General features: G+C 32.2%; 1 protein-coding gene across 1 annotated transcript in view; it reads right to left on the bottom strand.

Moving 5' to 3' along the window:
- Window positions 1-17,804: 17,804 nt before the first annotated feature.
- LOC147073522 (serine protease persephone-like) overlaps window positions 17,805-24,557 on the bottom strand; it is a 41,328-nt gene continuing 34,575 nt past the window's right edge. Inside the window, exons 6-10 of the mRNA XM_085944242.1 lie at window positions 24,012-24,127; window positions 23,537-23,680; window positions 21,453-21,568; window positions 20,576-20,736; window positions 17,805-18,564 (exon numbers count right to left, since the gene is read on the bottom strand). Of these exons, the coding sequence (XP_085800368.1) occupies window positions 18,406-18,564; window positions 20,576-20,736; window positions 21,453-21,568; window positions 23,537-23,680; window positions 24,012-24,127 (696 nt within the window). The 3' untranslated portion in view covers window positions 17,805-18,405. The remainder of the gene's footprint in view (window positions 18,565-20,575; window positions 20,737-21,452; window positions 21,569-23,536; window positions 23,681-24,011; window positions 24,128-24,557) is intronic.

The following is a 24,557-nucleotide window of genomic DNA, read 5'->3' as shown; positions in this document are numbered from 1 at the left end:
ATAATTTAAGATGTGTGTTAATCTCATTTATCTGGCCGACTCGCCACGCCAGCCCCCCCCCCCCCCCCCCTGAGGCTGGGCCACAGAACAGATAATAAGATAAATGCAGGGTTTTGAATATGTGAGTGTCCTACGAAAATGAAGCACACATTATGCACGTGCAATAGTGTGTGTAATACACCAACATTAAATGAGCGTAAATGCATAAACCGAGAGCAGTTTTCAGTATCCGACGTAAAACGTATTCTTGACACGTGTGTAAGTTTAATCCGGATTCTTCCTTACTCGAGTCGGTTACCTGCTATCGCCTTACCCGTTATGTATTTCATTTCCCATTATTTCTGAGTTCCCTGGGCTGGGCCTTTAGGCTAGAGCCCAGTCAGCCCCCCCCCCCCCTGTAGGGGCCATGATTGTCCTGTTTACATAAACAACAGTTTTACGACGACTGTCGTTATCCAAAATGGTTATTTTCCTTGTAATATCTTTTAAATATTTAATTGAAAAGAATCAGACAAGGAAACAGCAAATACAGAAACCTATATCCGAATTACTCACGACATTGGCATTGCTGGATTGTCAATAATTGAATTTGTTTAACCATTCATATATTAGTATTAATTTTGAATTATTATTCAATATTTATGAGATGTTCATCAGTCACTGTTGTAACTTGATTAACTATGTATGTCTGCAATTTAATATTGCAATTAATCTTTGCAATTGAATATTGTGTGTCACATCTCTGCTGACATAATAAATATCTAATAAATAAAACATTAGTCTGTGTTTTAGTAATATTTTCCTTTTAATCAGCGTTTTCATCATTTCCATGATACCAACTTAATCACAATATATACGTACATATATATATATATATATATTAAATTTGTATGACTGTCAGTGATATTGTCCTTAGGCAAAGTGCCGTCTTTAGTCACACTTAGAATGGCATCCCTTTTCTTTTTTAGTTACAGATTGTTTGCCAATTTTTTAGCGACCTACTTAACTATTTTAGAAAGTTTTTATTATGTCGTATTCTTATTTGTCCAGTGGTTGTTTATCCAGTACAAATCTTGCAATCGATTTTAACTAACTTCCCGACTAGATAGATATTTGAAACTTTTCGAATATATCAGAACACGATGCCAATGCATTTTTTTAAGTAGAGTTGAATTCATTTTCAGTTAATTCTGTTTTGTATGAAAAGTTATTTTGGAAGAAATCCGTAATCCAATCCACTATTATTGGTTGCTAGGGGAAGGGTCTGGGGTCCTAGCAACTAAATTATTCGTATATACGTGTGTTACTATGGAAATCAAAAAGACATTTCAGTAGTATTTCTATCAAGTACAATTTTTTTTGATCGTTTAAGCTAGCAAGTCAAGTTTATATGATTCAACAGAAAATTTAAAAACGTTGTATATAAAAATTTCTTTTTATCTTGTAATTATTATTATTTATTTGGAAATTCTGCCATTTTTGCTGGTATTGGCTTGCGTGTCTCTGATAATGGTCTTAGGAATCGGGGGCATCCGTTGTTTGTTCTTCCAAGGTGCAGAACTAACCTGTCATTAGTAATGGGAGGGCAACAACTATGTTTAATCAAATCGCTTCGGATATTGATATACTCCACGTACGTGAAGGTGAATTTAGGTGGACGTTGTTTTATAAGTGTTTAAGAAAAAGGGTCTATCGACGTTGTTGACTCTGTGTGCTTCTATGTACTTTTATTTTTCTCATTTTATTATTGTATTATTTACTCACATTACTCAGTATTTTACCACGTTTTTCTTAGCTCGTATTCTTGTTTGTCCGGTGGTTGTTTATCCAGTACAAATCTTGCAATCAATTTTAACTAATTTCCCGACTAGCTAGACATTTGAAACTTTTAGAATATATCAGAACACGATGTCAATGCATTATTTTAATACTTTTAGCCATCTTTAAGTAGAATTGAATTCATTTTCAGTTAATTTTATTTTATATGAAAAGTTATTTTGGAAGAAATCCGTAATCCAATCCACTATTATTGGTTGCTAAGGGAGTGGTCCTAGCAACTAAATTATTAATATATACGTACGTTACCATGGAAATCAAATTGAGATTTCAGTATTCTATATTTGTTTGTTTGTTGAAAATAGCAAAAGAATGATTTGTTGACTTATTTGTCCTAAATTATTAATACATAGAATTGTCAAGTTTATATGATTCAACAGAAAATTTAAAAACGTGGTAGGTATATAAAAAGTTATTTTTATTTTGTAATTATTTATTTGAAAAATGTTAACACTTAGGTACTTTATGTCATGTCAAATCCACTTAAATTATTGTGGACACACGACATTATAATATGAGGAACTAGTCGCGATCCTCTTTTGTGATAGCCAAGTGGCTTGCAACCCCTCAGCGTATTGGATAAACAGAACTTTTTATTATAATCAGGAAACACACTAAAAATAATTATAAAACACAATTCTATATAATCTGTGTTTATCTCACTTAGCTCGTTGACCCATCATGCCAAGACTAGAGTGATGTCACCCCCCCCCCCCTCCCTCCTTGTGGTGGCCATAATTCCAATATTCGTGGAATTAATTATTTCGTTATCAGTCAGTGATCGTCTCGTTTCAAAGATATACATATTAAATATTTATCTTCCTAATTTTGTCGTTAAAGGATTTTCGATGGAGGAATTAACGGCATACTTCAGTGAAACGGCAAATAATTTTCAACTATAGGTTCGACGAAATTTTGGACTCGCTGACAATCGGAGAGCAAAATTCGAGCTGTGAACACGTCAATTTGTTTCGTGGTGGCGACGGGGGTATTAATTCTTAAAACGTGTAAAGATGACTAAAAACGTTACCAATTTACTTGAAAAAGAAAACATGTCAATGAATATATTATTATTGTTACTAATAGAACAATAAATGGACGGATGTTGAATTTTTATGACAAATTATGTTTTGTTCTGCACGCGTCGTTCGGACAATCTTCGCGTCGCGTAGTCACGATCGTTTAAGACCGTGCCCCAGCTGAAGTATAGCCTTAAGCATTTATTTAGTTATTGTTATGGTAAAGTTATAACGCCCACGGTGGCCGCGCGGCTTAAGCGTTGGACTATCGCGCCGTGGGTCCCAGGTTCTAATCCTGGGTCTGGCAAGTACACATATTGTTTTTAATTTTTTGTGTGAGTCAGGGTATGGAGATAATAGGTTGAGCAAGTGGCTGACATCCATTTTTCGGTAAAAACAAAATCTAATAATACAAACCTCTACTCTGTGGAGGCCCATATGATTGTATTAGGATCGGACATGGTCGAAAAAAAAAGTTATAATCACTCGATTGTTGTCATTAGATAATATATATTAAATTACTTGAATTTCCCTTTGGAAAATCTTTGTAAAAGCGTTTTCCATTTAATTAATTATCTACAATATTTTTTTTTTGTATATATTATATTTTTAATCGACAATAATTGCAATAGTCATTCTCTATGACTGTGCGTTTTCCTGGTGTAAGAGAACTTTATTTGTACTTAAGAACTTTATTGTTCGATCTCTCCGAATTATAGTTATAACGTTTTTTTTATAAACTATTTGGGAGTCGTATTTTTTCAAATATGTTTTCTAGTTACGTGTATGTACATATATAGTATCAGGGCTCGAAACGGATCGGAACGCACAGGAGCGCCTTCCGGTTCATGAAATCTCTAAAATTATCGCTCTATCTCGTGAAAAAAATAATTTAACCGTTTGAGCTACGTAGGCCATATAACAAAAAATCTAACACATTTATTTTATATAAAATATTCATAAAATTAGGTAACTATGTATAATATTATGTGAATATTTTCGGAAAATTATTGACCGCTCCGGTTCGTAAAATTTTTCATCTGGAACGCTGTATAGTATGTAGGTATAGTATAATATTCTATCAGTAACGAAAGGTGGATGTAAGCAGTTAAGATCCGACATAATACGAAATAGTGTATACCTACTAAACTTTGAGAATCAAACGTAATTGTTGTCATTGAACTAAGATTAAAATGTGTAGATAGTGTTTGTCAATTTTTAAAATGTAATTAAACCCTGCCTAATCAAAACCATTGATAGTAGATAATAGTAAAAAAATAATGATTTATCTACAAAATATCAAAAAATTATACACAGCATACCTAAACCATGATGGTTTGAATAAACATCATTTGAAAACATCTACACAGTAGAAAAAATCATTTTGTAAAAAAAAAATACGACATCCGACGGGACTTGAACCTGTATCTGCTGGATTCGCGTATGCTTTTCCAATTAAGTTACGGTCATCTTATTATCTTATTAAATTATTAGAAAGTCTAAGTATGTTATAAAAACTAAATTATGGAGTAACCCGCGACGTCGGTTAGTAATTAAGGAATTAATTTATTGATACCTGCCTTAATTTAATATACTTACTAAAACCAATTTAATTTTCAATTTCAATTTATTTTTTAACATACTGTGGATATTATAAATAATAAGTTTAAGACGTTCACAACATGACATGAAACATTATTACAAAAAAGAAAGAAAAGAAAAATAATAAAAAGGGATAAAAATTAAAATATAAAAAAACAATACAATATAAACATACAAAAGCAGTGAAAATACAATTATACATTTACAGAATTTCAAAAAAGTACACCGAGTTTGCTAAGGGGACCCTATTTTAAGAATTTATAAAATAGTGTCCACCTAAACTCACCCTCACGCAAGTGGAATATATCAACACCCGAAGTAATTTGGTTGAACATAGTTAGTGCCCTCCTAATTGGCATTACCAGTGGCAGGTTGGTTTTGTACCTTGGGAGAATAAACAACTGATGCTCTCTATTTCTAAGATAGTTATCAGGGACACACAGGTCAACACCGCCTAGAAGTGCAGAGTTCTCATTTATACATTGTATACGTCGAAATGAAAAGCTACATCTATCTGGGACAACAATTGTCTATAGATGGATGTATATTCGATGAAATTGTTCGCAGAGTAAAGCTAGGCTGGAGTGCTTTTGGCCGCCTGAATAATATCTTCAAAAGTAACCTTCCACTGTGCCTAAAACGCAAAGTGTTCAACCAGTGTGTGCTTCCCGTGATCACATATGCGTGTGAAACATGGACCCTAAGTAAAAGAGAGATCAAGAAACTTATAGTAGCACAACGTGGTATGGAGAGGTGCATGATGGGCATAACGCGAAAGGACAAAAAGAAGAATGAGTGGATAAGGAAGCAGACAAGGGTTTTCGATGTAATAGAGTTTATTAAAAGCCTTAAATGGAGATGGGCTGGAGACATAGCTCGAAGAAGAGACAATCGTTGGACAAATCTAGTCATCCAGTGGTATACAAGAAGTACAAAACGTCCGCAAGGTAGATATAGATGCCGCTGGATCGATGAAATGATAAAGTTCTGCGGAAGTACGTGGCAACGCAATTCACAGGACCGAGAGAAGTGGAAGCAGCTTGAAGAGGCCTTCATCCAGCAGTGGATAGATTCAGGCTGATGATGATGATACGTCGAAAAAAAGACGTAGCTAAATTAATAACTAAATTGCAGACTATAGTATGTAAATATTATAACGCAATTCGATAAGTATTATATTACATTATGGTTTGGGTAAGCAGGGTTTAATTGCATTTAAAAACTAACTATATGAAAAGGTTGCTGAATTGATATATATTTCGATTATTCTTAGATAGATAAGAAGCCTTAGTAATATGTATTAGTAATAAAAGAATTTTTATTTGTAATATTTGAGGAAAAAAGTTTGAACTACATACCATTATAATACATATTACATTATTACATATTAATAATTTCTTAGAATTAAGCGGATCTACGTATTAAGACAGCTAGCGTAATACAATTGATTTCCAAAATATATTAGTAAGTAAGAAAATAATACAAAGTAAAATATATTCCTATAAAATGGATTCTCCATAGATTATTACTTGAAAGTACAATAATTATGCCATTCAGCGTTGGAGAGTGCATGTAGGCTGTGGATATACGACATATATAACAGAGCGTTAGAGCACAGCTCGGAGCAGGAACACGGAGCAGTGGAGCAATGGGGTTTTACCCGGAGCATCTAAATCTTATAGTCATCCACTCAGTGGCGAAGGGCGGAGGTAGGCTGTTAAGATCCGCCATAAATAGTGCACACTAAACTTTGTCAGTCATTCGTATTTGTTTTTATTGCCCAGCTTGGTGGGTTATTCAGTTAAGTGAGATAAACACAGACCACAAATTTACTCTAATAGTAAATAAAAATCGATGCGTGTACTTATGTACGCGCGTTAGAAGTTATACTTGTTTGGCGTAACAAAATAAAAACAAAACTTGTGATAAACTAGATTCTTTGACTAGCTCTTAATTATCTTGTTAAATTACAGACTCAAGAAAAAGGACCGCTTATTGGAACGCCGTTGGTTTATTTCTATACACATATTACTAAATTATATAATGGTTTCTCGTTGTTTTTATTTTTAAAGTACCAACTTTCAATCTGACGTTTAATCGTTTATTTACGTAAGGAATTGCAAATGCCGACGATAACAAATTCGCTGTCTAAGCAACGGAACACTTCTAAACTATAATATTATACTGTATAATCTTCACGATTGCAGTATCATACTGTAGAGTAAAGGTAGTACGTTCGGCTGATAGATGAACAATCGGTGCGTTTTTTTCGTGTGAAAAAATAAATTATGTGTCACATATCACACGCCAAAAATATACTCTGATCTGATTTCCCAAACGCGCTAAAATAAGTATAACCTCAAAAAAGTCGCCGTAAATGTGGATTTTGATACGCTACAAGCTACATTGATATAATTAAATGATAATTCACGGGTATTAGTTTTAGTGTGCTGTTTCCTGTCTAATAAAAGTGGTTATTTATCCAATATGGCGAAGGGTCGCATGTTACTTTGTTACCACAAAATTGTCGCGATTAGTGTTCCATAATATTATGATGCTTAGTGCTGACTAGGGATTGCAATACCGAATGAATATATGAATACCGGTATTTCTTATTGAATACCGGTATTCCTCAAAATATTTATAGTAAAAAAAAAGTACCTATCAATAAATATAGTTATTAAAATCTATTGAAAACACTATTTTATAGCAAGCTAAAGAACATACATACATTATTTATTACGTCGACCTTTATAAATATGTATAGATAGATCATAATATTTTATTAGTGCTACTTTTTACAAATATGTACTAGGTACTAGTAGTCTAGGTACAAGAAAATCTCTCTTAAATTCAACGTTTTTGGATGTACTATCAACATTGGATCAATAGTTGTAGAATAATAATTGGATATATTTGAAACGAATGTTTTCTTTTTTGAAATATGTTAATTCATTGCGACAATTCTATAAATATTTGAGAGGTTTTTTTTATTATTATGTAACTTCTGTTGGTTTCTGTCAATATATTTGCGTTTTGGCACCATTAATTATATAATATAATATAATGTATATTTCTATTTAACAAATATTTTTATTGAACATAATTACATAATTTTGAAAAACACTTCTGAGAAAATATATTATAACCAATAGAAAAAATCTTTTTGAAAAAAGAAAGCCCGGCTGGAATCCAGGTATATATGGATCCAGGTATAATTATCATAAAATATAATAATTAGAATGGTACATCTTGTGAATTATTCGTTGAATAAAAAAAATAGTTAATTTAAAATATTTCTATATTTTGGGAGGGCGGTAATTTTGTGTTAGGCGGCAACCACCCTTGGCGCGCCCCTGGATACATTTTAATAATATCCATGATCGAATGAATAATAAAAATGTAATCGAGACGACTTTGTCATGTGTGTTTTCTTCCCAGCATTACATTTATCGTTTCTTCATCCTCCACGTGCCGAGTGAATGGAGAGAAAAAATTCACAGAATTTTCTTGAAAATAATGATTAATTGGAAAATACTCTTTAAAAGATTTTCCAATAGGAAATAGTAGTCGAATTAATTAAATTTAGAAAAAAATAATATAATTATTGTCTGAATGTTAACAACAATCATTTTAATATGTATATTCTAATGTAGGTCTCAAAATTATACTAATATAAGTAAAACGATATTAAGTATATTAATTATTAAAAATCTACAAAAAATCTTGAGGCAGGTAGTTTATATAATGTGTAAATGTGAGAATTTCTGGAAGATGAGATGGAAGAAGAAGAATATGCAAACCAGCTAACCCAATTTGGGCAAATTATCCAGGATGGTGAAAAAACTTAATAATTTAACTATCGAGCGGAATATAACAATTCCTAAAATACGCCTAATACTAGCTTAGCTTCCCGATCGGAGTTATTCCATTTACGATATTCGAAATTTGGTACCTGCAGTTATGCTGTTTTGTGTGAAGAACGATAACGCTTTTATTTATAGGTTTAGGTGTTTGATATGTTGTGTTAAGCATAGAAAACATGCTTTATAACAAAATGTCATCTTTGGTCAAAAAAAAGTGCAGTTAGCTGGTTTGCGGATTAACACAATTACTGCGTAAATTTTAATTCATTTTTAATTACTACATTTAAATAGCATGCTAATTGCATATAATGGCTGCGTAACGGGGACACGGTAACCGTGTCGTCCGCGTCGAACGAGTTTAAAAGCGTTCATAAGTGAAACGGCAAATAATTTTCAACTGTATGTAGAACGAAATTACGGCCGCGTAGCCATTCGGAGAGCGATAGTGGAGGCGTCTGCGCGTCGATTCGTTTTGTCATGGCGTCGGATGAAAATATTCTTAAATCGTGTAAAGATGACTAAAAAACTTTACGTATGTACTTAAAAAAGAAAACATGTCAATGAATATACTATTATTATTACGAATATAATAATAAACGTAACATAAAAAGGACAAATGTTGAACTTTTATGACAAATTATATTTCGTTCGGCTTCTGTCATTTGCACCCGCGACCCGCATTCCGCTCATCGCCTAGTCACGATCTTTTTAGACCATGCCTCAGCTGAGATATAGCCTTAAGCAGTCGTTAGCGCTAAATAATTTTCTAAACATTCGAATTGCTTTGAATTTTTTTCTCAGCAAACCTGTGACTATTGCTCAGTCAAACAGGCTATTTTCCACATTTTCAGACATTGGAAGTTATTTTAATTTACATAAGACTGTATTTGCCTAGCGGTTGTCCATGCGCCGAGCGATTTTCCAACCCATTGCCATTTCATCTGCTTATCGACGTCTATCACATCGCATACTGTTGTCTGCCTACGTATCCATCAGTTTCCTTTGCGGTATTTCCGCGTCATGCCCATTTTCTATTACACGGTGGGCTACTTGTAAATTTTGACTTTCTATTACATTAAGACGCAATGGGAAGTCACTTTTGAAAATACTATTTAGACGCCCAAATGCGGTCCATACCAGTTCGGAAACTTGCTGACAACGAGTGGTCCTATGCATGACCCCCACAAGGGGGGGGGGGGGCTGACAGGGCTCTAGCCTGGGGGCCCGGGCTCAGGAAGGGCCCGGCGTGGCGAGCCGATCAGATAAGTGAGATAAAAACAGATCACAAATTTGCTCTAATAGTAAAAAAAGTAGTAAAAGTCGCTATTTTGCTCGATAATATTAATAATTAAAACTATTTGGTTGTACGATGCAATTTTTTACTATGTGCCGATACTCGACAACTCCATAATTCAAATGGATGTACTCGTACATATTAAAAATTTAAAAAATCGCTAAAAATACACCATATGGATAACCCTACTGCAGCGCGTTACACTGACTTTACCCTTAGCGATAGGTGGGGGGGGCCGCCAAACATCCTAGCCTGGGGGCCCGCTTCATGATGTGGGGGCCGTGGTCCTATGTCTCCTGAGTCCTGCCTCTCCCGCTGCTGTCCATGGGGGACCTATCATTGTTCTATATAGTGCTTACACTGACGCGTTTGTCGTGTTCACTTGTCAGAGCATTTTTATTGATTTCATTAAAAACTGATTATTTTAATGTATCTTGGAGACCTCGGAGTTCATGTGATTTAGTAGGTAAACTAGATGAAGCAGGTAAACTTATTCTGTGTATAATATCATAATACAGTAAGCCGCTTCCTAAATTTGACAGTCAGTTCAAAACGACAATAACTAATAACTTATACTCTTCAGTCTACATTATCATGCGGTGGCGAAGGATGAAGGTAGGCTGTTAAGATCCGACATAAATAGTGCACACTAATCTTTGTCAGTTATACGTATTTAATTTCATTGAACTAAGACTACAATTTTATTAACAGATAGTGTTGGTTAGTTTTAAAAATTCGATAAAACTCTGTATAAGCCAAACCATAATAGTTTTGATATACTTTGGGTGATACGACAAAATTTTGCAGACTTTTTCATTCATACCTATGTATTTATTTTCGTTGGATTAATAATACATAATATTACACATATTGTTGGTTTATTTTTTGAATTCATTAAGCCCTGCCTAAACCAAACTACAATGGAAAAAAATATTATTCTATCCATAAAATATCCAAAGTTATGTATGATTTAATTGCATAATTTTAGATATTTTATAGATAAACGAGAATTTTTTGACTTTGGCAGGGTTTGATTGAAATTTAAAAATTAACCAACACCATCTATAAATTGTAGTCTTATTTCAATGAAAACAAATACTTATGACAGACATAATTTAGTGTATGGCGGATCTTATCAGCCTACCTCCACCCTTCACCGATGCGTTATAGAATATCAAACTTCGCTTGTAAGTACGTTATCAATAGTATGATAAACAGAATATAATATAATATTATTTTTAAGTTAGCACTTTGTTACAAATAATAATACTTACTATGTTGTTGTTTTGCTTTTTAAAATGACAAACCTTGTCACGCAGATTTCATTGTCAAACAAACATTCAACAACTAAAATTTTAAGATCGCGCTGGTATAGTGCAAGCCAGATAATCGATAATCTGTTTAATTGAGAATATACCAGTAGCGAAGGGTGACTTTTGGAAAGAGGTAGGCTGTGGAGATCTGATAAACAGAGCACACTTGTCCGGTATACTTACGAGAAATAAGAAGATAATACGATATTACTACTAATGAATAGGTACACACTAATGACAACGACACATTAATTTAATGAAACTTCAAAAACTCACTGACTACATAAAATTAAGCGATAAGTTTAAATGACGTATTTTTTCAAAACATTTATACATATCAAAAATTATTCGGTAAAAGTTCTTTTTATTTTTAAAAACAGTCTATATTTATTAATATTCGATTAAACACCATAGAAAAAAAATCGGTTTTAGGCTTTGCGATCGGAGCTTACTTTAGTTCATACAATTCGATAAACTGGGCGGGGCTACGTGCCGTAAAGTCCATATGAAAAAAATTGAGAATTATTTGAAACATAATCCGACCTTTATTTACGTCAAGACAGATGGCGCGCTGTGGTATATTTTTAAAACCTTTGCAGTATCTGTGTAATACATTCCTACACATACGGCATCTCTCGTTGACAAAATAAATTATTCTATAGAATATATAATCAAGTGATTATATAAATAAGTCAATATGCAATTAAAAAATATTTTTCTTAAGAAGGTAGGCTCAAATAATCGCCTAGTACGGAGTCTTCGCCACTGCAATATACTCTATTAAATCATTATGCCGATTTTATTTTTTTCAACTCTTCTACTAACCTCGATGTTTATAAATTGCATATTAAATGATAAATAATCATAATTTATTATTTCTCTGGAAAAAACATGTTTAAGCTGAACACAACATATTATATTTTGTCTGATCATAAACAGTTTATTTACTAATTACCGATGCAGTGGTTTCTCCATAGTAATTATGCTCTTACGTTTCAATTTATTCCACCTTACTCTAACTCACATATTATTTGTTACTAAATATTTAAGACAGGTTTTTCTGTCTCTGCATGTCAGTGCGTTGAAGATTATTAATTCATTCAATGGGAAAGGTTTAACCATATTATAATGAGAATCTGCTCTTTGATGTTTGAATGGAAATTCAAAAACCTTTTCCCATTCGTACAGGTAGATGGCTGCAGGGGTGACAGTTAAATTGTTGTTTTAGTTAAGTAGATTAGACAATAATTTAGCGTAGTTATGCAGAAAGCAGACAGTCCACGAAAAAAAAACGGAGATATTAGCACTTTTGTGGTATGCACATGGAATTATTTAAATCTACACAATTTAAATGTACTATTATTTGTCTTTTAATGATACATATAATATATATATATATATATACTTCGCTATATATTAGTCTACATCTGCTGATGTTTGAATGAAGGAAATCAGTTCAGGATATTTTCAGATTTCATGATTTGTGTTGGGACGTATGTTTCCTTATTATGGGATTTATCAGTTTGTATAGGAATGAAATGGGGGTCCCATTTGGATATGTGGAGCCCATATTGCCCTTGCAGAGTATATCATTTCCTCTCACGATTGCAGTGGTGAAGAGTGTAGGTAGGCTGGTGAGATCCGACATAAATAGTGCAAACTAAACTTTGTCAGTCATACTTCTTTGTTTTCATTGAATTAAGAATACACATTGCAGATGGTATTGGTTAGTTTTTAGAATTAAACTAAACGCTGCCTAAAGAAACCCATCATAGATATTAGATAAAAATAATATTATTCTATTATTTGGTTTTTTGGCAGGCTTAATTGAATTTTAGAAACTAACCAATACCATCTGAAGTAAAGTTTGTATTATTAGTTCAATGAAAACGAATAAATAAGACTGACAAAATTTAGTGTGCATTATTTATGTTGGATCTAAACAGCCTACCTCCACCCTTCACCACTGCATGATTGGAATTTCGTGATTGATATTTCGTTCATGTTTTCAACTACAAGATTGAACATTGAGATTAATGTCGATGTTTTGGTCGCATTGAACGTATAGGGGTACTAATTTCTCGGAGGGACAACTTTTTGTAGTATCAATAAATTAAAAAAAAAAAAAAACAAATATGTGTAATAATTTCTTTTTATTTTGTTTTCAAAATAGGATACATATAAAATAAATAAACATATTGTTTCTTAAACTACATTGTTTTACAATACAATCTCTACTTCTGACATTGTCAGAATTAAAACGCCAGTGATAGAACAGTGTCAACCCTCATATTATTCTTGGTTTGAGATAGATTAATAAATAAAATTTAATTTGATACATCTGCAAACAGGGTTAAAAGATACCTGTACATAACATAGTTATTCAAATGTGGTCTGCGTGCACTCACCTGCCGCCAATCTGTGGTTGACACTATTTTATCAAACGATTTGTTTGTATGACATAATATGGTATACAGGTGATTCACATAGATGTCATACTCAACACTTCCGGACTCTTGAATTAATAAATATTTTACTTAAATTAATTCCTTAGATAGCTATTATTTACTCGGGTTCATAATTAATTATATTTAATATCACGTTGTTATTAAAAAAAAATAGAATAACCAAAATAAATCATAATTATTATATTATATTAAATAGTTAAGATTTGAATGAGTTACCAAGTTCTCAAATTGATAGTAAGTATATTTTTAAGTTTAAAAGTTTTAAGCGATTATAATTATTTACTACATAATATACTTACTTAAATTATTTGAATGACTTTTTTTTCTTTTTCTTGTGTGTTTTTTTATAGAATTGTTCAATTGTGAATTATATAAATGTATTTTTGTCTTTTTTTAAACACAAAATAATATAATACAATACATTCAGAGATATATATTATTATTAATTGTATATTCAAATATATTATATAGAATGTTACATTCTCAAAATCTTGTGTCTTATTCGTTTGTTCCATTCAATTTGATCACAACGTCAATGCTACGAAGTCAACGAATAGTTCAGTTTATTCTAGTCAAAGCGCATGGGCGCGAATCCCGAGAGATGCAGGTTCGATTCCTGCTGGATGTCGTATTTTTTTCAAAAAATATTTTTTGTATTATTTGTATTATATTTCTCAGAAGTGTTTTAAAATTATGTATGGTCAATGATATTGATGTCTGATTAATGAAAGTTCTAAAAAATACTAAATTTAGTTTAGATTGTCCATTCATTGACAAAATATATTGACTTAATTTTACTATGATGATCTCTGTCGTAACCTAAATCCATAATTGAAGAGCTTACGATCAATTGAAGATAAGTACCTATATAATAAATACCCTCAGTGACTATTATATTATGTAAATCGATATACGAGTGTAAAGCCCGTTTCAGACGGGACAGCGGTGTCGCGCTCGATATAATATAGGAGGCCTTTGTATTCGAATAAAGGGGCCTTTGTATTATGTTTATGAACGCTCCGGAGCTAATGAGTCAACGCGTGTCCGGTACACTTTTCCATCGGCCGCTACATTCTCAAGCCGCCGATATACTTGTTTTTACTACCGCAGCCAGTTTGATGTTCTAATTTATAACGCAAAATTATGCGTTGACTCATTAGCTATGCGGTATTCATAAACATAATACAAATGCCTCCTATATTATATCGAGCGCGACACCAGTGTCTCGTCTGAAACGGGCCTAACTTCTATGCAATTGTTTTCAATATTCTGTAAACGAAGACACGTTTTGTAAAAATGATTTATTATTACAATTCTATAAAAAAATGAATTATTTCTTTATGTTATTAATAGTTTTAGTGATTGCTGACAGACCAAAGCATTCAAAATATATATCATAATAACACAATTCTATACAATATAATATAAGTCCAAAGAAGACAGTAATCCAATGATAGGAACAAAATACTTATTTCTTTTCATATAACGCAATTATATAATATGTATTTGAATTATTTTGTTTTACGCATAAATATTATATAATATATTATGATAATGTGAAAACAACTCTTAATCATTTTTTTTACTTATATGTCGCTTGTACTACTTTAATCCTAAGTCCCTCAACTATTTTTTTCTTCAATTATAATTAAATTTAATACGATACATATGGCACCATTTTTTTTGTTATATATATTTTTTATGTTTGATAGTTAATGGTCCAGTGGGTCTATTCTACACACAAGGCTGCTATCGGCGGATATCGATAGTAGTTTATCATATTTAAGTATGTATTTAGGTGGTTAATTGTTACAATAAATAAACTGTCTACTCTAAACTGTCAAAAAGTGGTATGTTTAATAGCCACTCTCTTGGCTGTGTTAACTTTTAAAGCGAGATAGACAGTTTAGACGGCGAACTTATTGTAACAATAAAATTGTAATACCTAAATATATAAATATGATAAACTACCGCCGATAGCCGCCTTGTGTATAAAATAGACCCACCGGTGCTGTACTATAACGGTCTAAAATTAAGAGTTTGGGGTAAGTATTGCATTGCATTGCATTCAGTAAACTTTTAATTGGATTTTGCAATTGACTAGACGTTTTTGAAAAATAGCAACATTGTACGTTCAGTATTTGACATGATATAATATAATATTATGTCAATGATATTTTACGATGATTTATATTATAATATTATCTCAAAGTGAATACTAAAATGAAATTATAGCTATACTTATATAAATTTACTAAAGTCTACAGCAATGTGACTAATAGAAAAGACATAAATATGATGGTTACTTAAACCCTGACGGCTATAATTATTAAACATGGAACATGCTTTGCCTACTGATTCTCTGAATTCTGTTTGTCCAAATTCGAAAGAAAATTTATTTGTCAAAGTAACCGAATCCAAAGGATTCAAAAAAATTTACTTTTCTGAAAATTATGTAATTTCAATAATAAAACTAAAGAAGTAATAATAACAGACGAACAATTAATACGTCGCACAGAATGCTTGAACGTAAAATGAAAATAATCGGGGCTGGGCGCGGGCGGGCTGCGCGTCTATAGTTATTCTTCGTCTATTTTTCGAGTAAAACATGTTCCATGTTAAAAATTTAAAATAATGCATGCTATAATGTTTAAAATCTTTATAGCGGCAAGATTGCGCGACGAGAAGTAAATTTAGATGTATGAAATAATTAATAATGAAATATTATTAATTGCACAATGTTCAATATCCGTTTCTTATATAATGTTTTGTTGGTATAAATACAAGGAAAGTATTTCAATTAATTGATTAAGTGTCGCTTCCAAAGTCCTACGTTTCAAGGCATTGCATGAACTGCCACTTGAAATGCATCTTGTAGAAAACACTAATTTGAGAAATTGCCATGGGGTGTAGCTCTGAAACTTGCTGCATGAGTTATGAGCGCAAACACAAAACGAGTGCTTTTGAATGAAGTACGTGATATCTTTGGAGGGTGGAGAAGTAGATACAACAACGAGCTGTATCTTAGACTATATCTGTACATTTGACATTGGCATTGCAATTGAAATTGAAATTAAACAGACCCTGTGATAGTTTGGTATCAGAAATGGCAGTACTGGCGACAGGTGGAAAATATGAGAGCAGAAAACCATAGCAACCAATTAACAACGATATACCGACAAGATGGATCGCAACGAAGACGAAATTTAAAACTTATCTGTAGAGCGGACTAAAATGGAATTACAATGCCTCCATATTGAATATTTTTTTCTGTCAGATTCTGTTCAGTTGCGAGTCTTGATTGGGTAGTTTTTGATTGTGGCTGCCCCATCAATTCTACAGGCAAATTTGTGGCACTTTACTGTTATTATCGATTATAATAAATGAAACGTTAGCGAAGCCGTGTTCAAAAAGTTGTACGTATGCAGTTCGCCGTATCAAAATTCACCGTGAAATGTTGTATCGGAAATATAATAGGGTCGTATAGTACTGAGGTTAAAATTCATGTCTAAATAAAACACGGTTCTTGTTGGTTTTGGCAAACAAATTTAAAAAATACACGATATAATGGATTATTTGTTAGGTTAGGTTAGGTTTTAATTATAAAATTCATGAATTTTACCAGAATTGGCAATGAAAAGTGAATTAATATTGAATTTAATAAAATTGGATACCGTATAGTATATGGTCATCTCTTTCCGATAGAAAGCTGACGGCGAACTGTGGTACGGTGAAATGTTTTACGTACAAGTTACGTCATGTAACCCAGCAAAATAGCAGTGCCAACCGAATCAAGCCATCATGAAAATAGACATTGTTATTGAATTGTGCATTTATTTACGATTACACCGTTTTTACGGTATCGCTGTGCATGTGCATTGTACACGTATATTTTTATAATATATGTAGAAATAAAAATAAAGTTTGTCAGACAGATAAATTTTGTACAATATAAGACGAAAAATAAGAACTATGTACTTACCTATTTATACGTAATTTTATTTTATAAATAAGTAACAAACACGATTCGACCTGTCGATGGTAGAAGCAAATGCAGATTATAATAATTTATTAATATCGTCTTTGTGGTACCTAATTGATAGTTTTTTGAGACCTAAAAACAAACCAAACATAAAACAGCAAGTTTCTGTTAACCATGAATAATAAAGGACTGTATTTGGTTTGATTTTATGTTTTGGAACTAAACATTTTATTAATGACAGCCGCTATTTTACAACGTTTTTCTTAGCTCGTATTCTTATTTGTCCGGTACAAATCTTGCAATCGATTTTTAACTAACTTGCTGACTAGCTAGACACTTGAAACTTTTGGAATATATCAGAACACAATGCCAATGCATTTTTTTAATACTTTTAGCTATCTTTAAGTAGAATTCTTTTAATTTTCAGTTAATTTTGTTTTGTATGAAAAGTTATTTCGGAAGAAATCCGTAAAAAGTAAAACTATTATTGGTTGCTAAGTGGGTCCTAGCAACTAAATTATTAATATTAATATATACGTGCGTTACTATGGAAATCAATATGACATTGCAGTATTATTTCTATCAAGTACAAATTTTTTTGATCGTTTAAGCTAGTCAAGTCAAGTTTATATGATTCAACAGAAAATTTATAAAAAGTTCTTTTTATCTTGTAATTATTTAAATTTTATTTCTGTCATCAAAAGGTCAACATCGTGTTTATTATTATTGGCAATTAAATTCAATTGAACACGGCGTACTTTATATTTACAACAAAAATACTACTAAGTATCTACTAAATATAATAAATATTTTTTTTATATGCCTAATAATGGTATACTACAATAATACTATCTACCTATATAATTAATATATGATTGAATCTGAATAAATGTTTTGATTAATCATTATAAAGTATGTGTTGAAAAAAGTTACTGCAACATCCGTTAAATCGAAACACTTCTAATACAGAGAGCAAATTAGATATGACTTATGATTTACTCCGATGATAGATGCAATTCATTTTTTCAAGGCCAGACTTTGCTTTCGATCCAGTCCAGGTAACTGGAAACTCTGGTGAAGCCAGATGGAGTACCACTGCCGCACTCGTGGCCGAAGGAGATGATACCGAAGATTGTGTAAATATTGTCATCGTAGGGGGCTTGAAGAGGTCCACCGCCGTCGCCCTGTTGATAATAAAATGATCTCGGTTATTTACATAATATTATATTAACATTATACTGCCCAGCTATATCGAACACACACTGAATTACGGTTGGAGGGGAGTGTAGTAGCGGAAAAGTAAATACGGGGGAGGGTTTTAGTTCCAGAAACAACCGTGGTGCCTTAGATGACTTGGTATACAAGTGGCACCATACCATAGTATAGGTATATTTTTCTTCATTCATATCCGTATTTCCCTCGGATGAAATTGTCGGTGATCGCTAATTATTAACACGAAAACAATCTATCAAAACATCATGTCTATTATAAAAAAAAAAAAAAACAAGAAGTAATTAATAGATTTTTCCCTATCCTTGAAAGTAATAAATTTAACTGTCTTATCTAGTGACATCCAACGTAAGCGATTATCAACTAAACCTCAAAACAAACCACAACAGATTACACAGTTATGTCAAGTATATCAGACGTAAACTGTAGTATATATTTAGTTAACACTATTTATCATACAGTTGATGGAGTTTAACACTGAGGATTTAATGAGTGCAAGTGCACTGTATTGAGTGAATAATTGTCTTCAAAGTTAAATATTATGATTGCAAATTCTACTGAACTCTTTTTAATATTCTGTGAAGTGAGTTCTCGTTTACAAATTATTATTTAATACTTATTATTCCATTTAAAAATCTATTGATCTTTATCTAATTTCAGTATGATTACAATTTATATTGAAGCTTGATTTGATATAAATATAAATAAGGCGTTTCATGTTAAGTACGTACTTTTTTTTTTATTTATAAAAAACGATGTTTTTTAAAATAAATATTAAAAAAACTGAAACCTACGAATTTATCAAAATTATTTTCTGTACATTAGAGAAAATTTCATGAACTCCGTTTTAATTATAAACATAAAAACAAAATAATAAGATGGGATTCTAGATATAACGAATTATCATTTTATAACATTTTTTAAATTGAAAGGATCTTTGACTTTAGATAAAAAAATGTTTTTAGATACGTATTTATTACCACGTGTTTATTAACTCGTATTCTTGTTTGTCCATTACAATTTTTTTCTTGTGTGTCTAGTCCTAGCAACTAAATTATTAATATATACGTGCTTTACTATGGAAATAATACTGAAATGTCAAAATAACATTTCAGTATTCTTTATTTATTCAGTATTTCTATCAAGTACAAAAAAAAAGTATTTGTTAATACATAGAATTGTCAGGTTTATATGATTCAACAGAAAATTTAAAAATGTGGTATATACAAAGTTCTTTTTATCTTGTAATTATTTTTATTAAAACACGTAAAAATGTCTCAAATTGCGAGCTTTGTATTTTTTCCGCTAGGTGGCTCTGGTAGATGAAGTATTCACTTTAATAAGTCAACCCAAAATATTCAAATAATAACGAAAATGTTGTACACGATGTCCATGGAATATACTCCAATATTGAGAATAAAATGCTAATATTATCTTTTCATCATCATCGGAATCATCATCACGCATATAGTATAATATAATGTAACTATGTCGTGAAATGTAACTCTAAAATATATGTCATAATAATTTCTCGATGTCTCGAGAATCTCATCGATGATTTCCCGAAAAATAAGAATTTTCAAAATTTCGTAAATTTCGAGATTGATCTTTCCGATTGTTTCTCGAGATTTCTCGATCACAATCTCTATATATTCAGGTCGCCGCGCTAAATGGCGAGTTCCGATAGTAATGCTGATTATTTCTTAACTTAAAACCAGCTGTTAGTCCTCAGTAAATGAATATTATTCCATTAATATTATTATATTATTACTTGCATTGCATACGTATTATTTAGCATTTTTTCAATATGATCAAAATTCACAGCTACGTACCGTGTCCTGAACACAGTTGCTCAAACTGTAAGTTTGCATAGCAAACCAGAACCGAGATAGATACAAAAAGAAATTAAATTTGTGTCTTTGAAGTTTTACCCAAAATAGAAAGAGTAAAGAATTGTTTTTTTACCCCACAGGTATCAGCCATATGTTTTCTGTCACCGGCACACATTTGTGAATCTGCCAATCCATATGGAAGCTTTGTGTAGAAGTTCATAAATGAAGACATACATTTAGCAATTGGCACACTCGTCACCGTTGCTTTCAGCAGATAAAGACTTTTGGAATTTCCTGAAACAATAAACATATTACGTTAGTCAATACCATAATCCAGAGGTTACTAAAGATTTTTGGTTCCCTGCATCATTAGTGTATCGGATATTTTCCACAGTTTATTTAACCGAAGGTGATTCGTTTTTTTAAGCAGTTTTTAGGCGTCAAAGTAGAATTATGTTACTAGGGCGATAAGTGACTAATAAATACGTGATTCAATAATATTATCACATTTCCTTGCCGATCCTTTTTATATAGTAAGATGAATTTGGATACTGTTCAATCCTTGGACCATTTCTCCCTACAATATTTGAGATTGGGTTGATTGTTTGAGCCCCGCATCAGTTGAAATACGACATTACGCTGGAGCGAATGCAAAAGAAATTTTTGAGACTCATTAGAGACTAATGTCGTTTAATACTTTATATATCAATATTCAGTGCATGGCAGAGTTCTTATGCGAATACCATCAGTAAGTGATCTTGGTATTGCGTTTGATAATAATCTGACATTTAGTGGTCATATGGCTGTCATTTGTAAATTGTGGGTCGATTATTTGGGCCCCGCATCAGTTGAAAATGCGATAATCACGTTTATTAAAATGTAATAATACATAATATATGGCTTATATAAGGTTTATATAAACTGAGCAAGTCAGTCATTGGCCATTCTGCAGTAGGTAATAAATTAAAAAAAAATCATATTGTTTCTAGATAAATAGGGATCATACTTACTTGCACTACTTGTGCTACCCCATCCGGTGATGGTTAGGGGGCCGCTTGGATCTCTTGGTTCTGTGTTCAGACAGGCTGGGTGAACAAATCCATTAAAAACGACCAATTTCTTTAACCTGAAATACACATATATTACATTAAAATATTGAATAAATTAATTGTTGGTCAATTCAATCCAATTGATCGTATATCTTCCTAGATGCTAAAGTAGATATTTCGTATATTTGTCCTAGTAATATGTAAAATTTACCGACATCATTTGGTCGATTCACAAAAGGATTAACAATTAAATCAAATGGACTTTGTATTAGGTATCGTCTTAACAAAGTGATGTATTGGAATACAAAAATACAAATATACAGAATACTGCTGAGGCCAGTCCTCACTATTGTTCATAATACTGGATCATTAGCATTAATATACTACTGGATGAATCATATGCTTCTTAAAATGACGCCCGATTTTCAACGACTCGGCCAGTGTTAAAACTTACTGTTTTAATATCAGCGGACTTAACTCGATATAAGCTCACTTAATATTTGTCTCGAAAACGACCTGGCAATAATTATGAGTAAGCCCGATCTAGCTTGCATCTTACTCTAACTAATAGTCAGCGCATGACGACTTGCTCTGTCCGCTCAGACATGAATTTTTGGTAGCTTGTAAGCTTTGGGTTGCAGACAACCTTAGGGTCACTATTCCAAGAACGCAAATTTAGTTTTACAGCCAGGCCAATACGAGTGAAATTCGGGAATCCATGTTAACGGTCTTAACGCATTATACCTACAAGGAAATATTATTAGACGATATTCGTAATATCTTCTTTTGTGGTACATTTTTAAAATTACACTTGTATGGGAACTACTCATCTAGTAGTATATCAATGATCATTAGTAATAAGACGTCTAAAATGGTCTTCTACTTTCAAGCTCAAGATCATGAAAGTTATATTTGGAGCTAATAATAACCACGGATATCAATCACTCCATGAAGAATTTCAGGAATCCAACAGAATCCAAACAATCAAAATGTCTTTAAAATTAAACGGATTGGTCACGTTCAGCGAATGGGCATGGAATGTTTTTGAGGCAGACGAATGTTGGGGCACTCAAATTATGACAGTGAGATAGTGCTTGGATTCTAGATTGGGAGAGGATTATGGAAGATAGACCGGACTCGGGCCGATGACTTGAGGAGTCCAGTGAACCAATGCCCATTCCGGGCCACGAGCAATGAGTGATGCTTTTCTGATGTATAAATAAATAAATAAATGCATATCGACTCTCGAAAGGAAAAAGGGTGTAACCCCCAGTTTTTTCAAAATAGGTTTTATTGCATAATAATGTTGTACATGGCTCTAAATACAGGTTGTGTCCAAGGAATTAAAGCTGCGAATGCCGATTTATTATCTAAATTTAGCTAGCAATTAAAAAAAGAAAGAAGGAAGTGACGTGGAAAAAACGACTTAATCATAATTTTTGTTGGATTTTTTAATTAACTCAATAATAATTAATATCAGATCAGGAATATGAAAATCAAATTATTAATTATTATCATGCACTTTATGGTTATATCTATTTTGCATTTATCTTTGATCGAAAAAATAACAAGAACGTGTTTGTGTATCCTAGATGTCCCTATAAAAACGGTCAATATACAAAAACAAACATTTTCAGGAGCGATGAAAAACACACCAGCGATTTAAATGGTCTATGGGTATATTTTGAAAGATTATCTAATAAATAATATTTTAAGATAACACGTAATAGAGAAAATATAAAAAATCCAAGGTTAAGTATCAAATTGAACATCGCATGTAGACCCCTCCCTCTAAGAGCCAACCTTTTCGAGCGAATTTTGATAATTAGTGTGTGATATTATAAAAATAAAATTTCCCATGCTGTGTATACTGGATATATACGCCATTTAAATACAATAAAATCACCTTTGATACCAATGTATTATATTTACATAGACCCTTTTTATATGGACGCCTTAAAATTTGATTTGTGTGGATTACATCATTTTTCCTTTCTAAAGTCAAACAACCCCTTTAAGTAAAATTAAGCTTATGTCATACTAACTCAATAAGTGCAATGTCATTATAGTACTGCGATGGACTATACTCCGGATGAGGAATAACACGTGCAACTGAATAATCGACGTCCTTCAAGTCGTATTTTCCATCCAGATTTACAACACTCACCCTGACGAGACTTGGGGTGCCACTGAAAAGAAAAACAATCGTATTATATATACATCCATTCCATATATGCTTTGAGGGATGAGACTGATGTGATTGGGGGTGTAGATGGAGAGTCCTCAGGAGTAGAGATTTGGTGTTTGCTCCGATAGATGGAGGAGCGAGTTTTATTTGCAGCATAAACAGTCGGTACAAGAGAGTTATATTACAATACTTGTGATACAGTTTCGAGGTCCGAACTCGTTGGAATAGAATGCTGTGTGGGGGCGACTAACACGAAGCTTACTGATCGGACCGAGATTAAGATTTATACTAATAGGTATTTAGACTGACTTATGTTGTTAAAATATACTTACTATCCTTTCCTGATCACGCACTGAGCTGTAGTGAGGACAAACTTCTCTGTGATTAGAGTACCACTGCAGTCGAATACAAGACCAGCTTCATCATCAGTTTTGTAACCCACAGCAACCTAACAAAAATAAAGTGAATTAGATTAAACTAATGGTAACTTTACATCTGGGAACTTCTATATTACCAAGTATAGTTAGGTGCTGTTTGGGCTTAAACTGTTAATTGCAGAATGTTACATTTTTACTGGAGAGCAATTTTAAACTTTGAATTGTCCCTATAAATCTCGGTTTAATTTTTTTTGTCTACTACTGAGAATACAATTTTAAATAAGTAAATAAATGAAGAAGAATATGACAAAAATTATATTTTCAGTTATCAGTGATCAAAATATGATAAGGTCTTTGATCATGTTTTGATCAAACTAACCGCTATGTTTGTTTACGTAATAGCATCATAATTACAGTAGAGTTTTGAGCATTTTCAAATTGAATGTAGATAGGATAATACTATTGTGAGCCATTTTTTAATCCTAACATAAAATCACCAAA

The sequence above is a fragment of the Rhyacophila brunnea genome, unplaced genomic scaffold (assembly GCF_057557595.1).
Source record: "Rhyacophila brunnea isolate RB1 unplaced genomic scaffold, BYU_Rbru_1.0 scaffold_17, whole genome shotgun sequence".
NCBI classification, from domain to species: Eukaryota; Metazoa; Arthropoda; class Insecta; order Trichoptera; family Rhyacophilidae; genus Rhyacophila; species Rhyacophila brunnea.
Note: the sequence above shows the minus strand (reverse complement) of the source record. Positions and strands in the feature narration are given on the sequence as shown.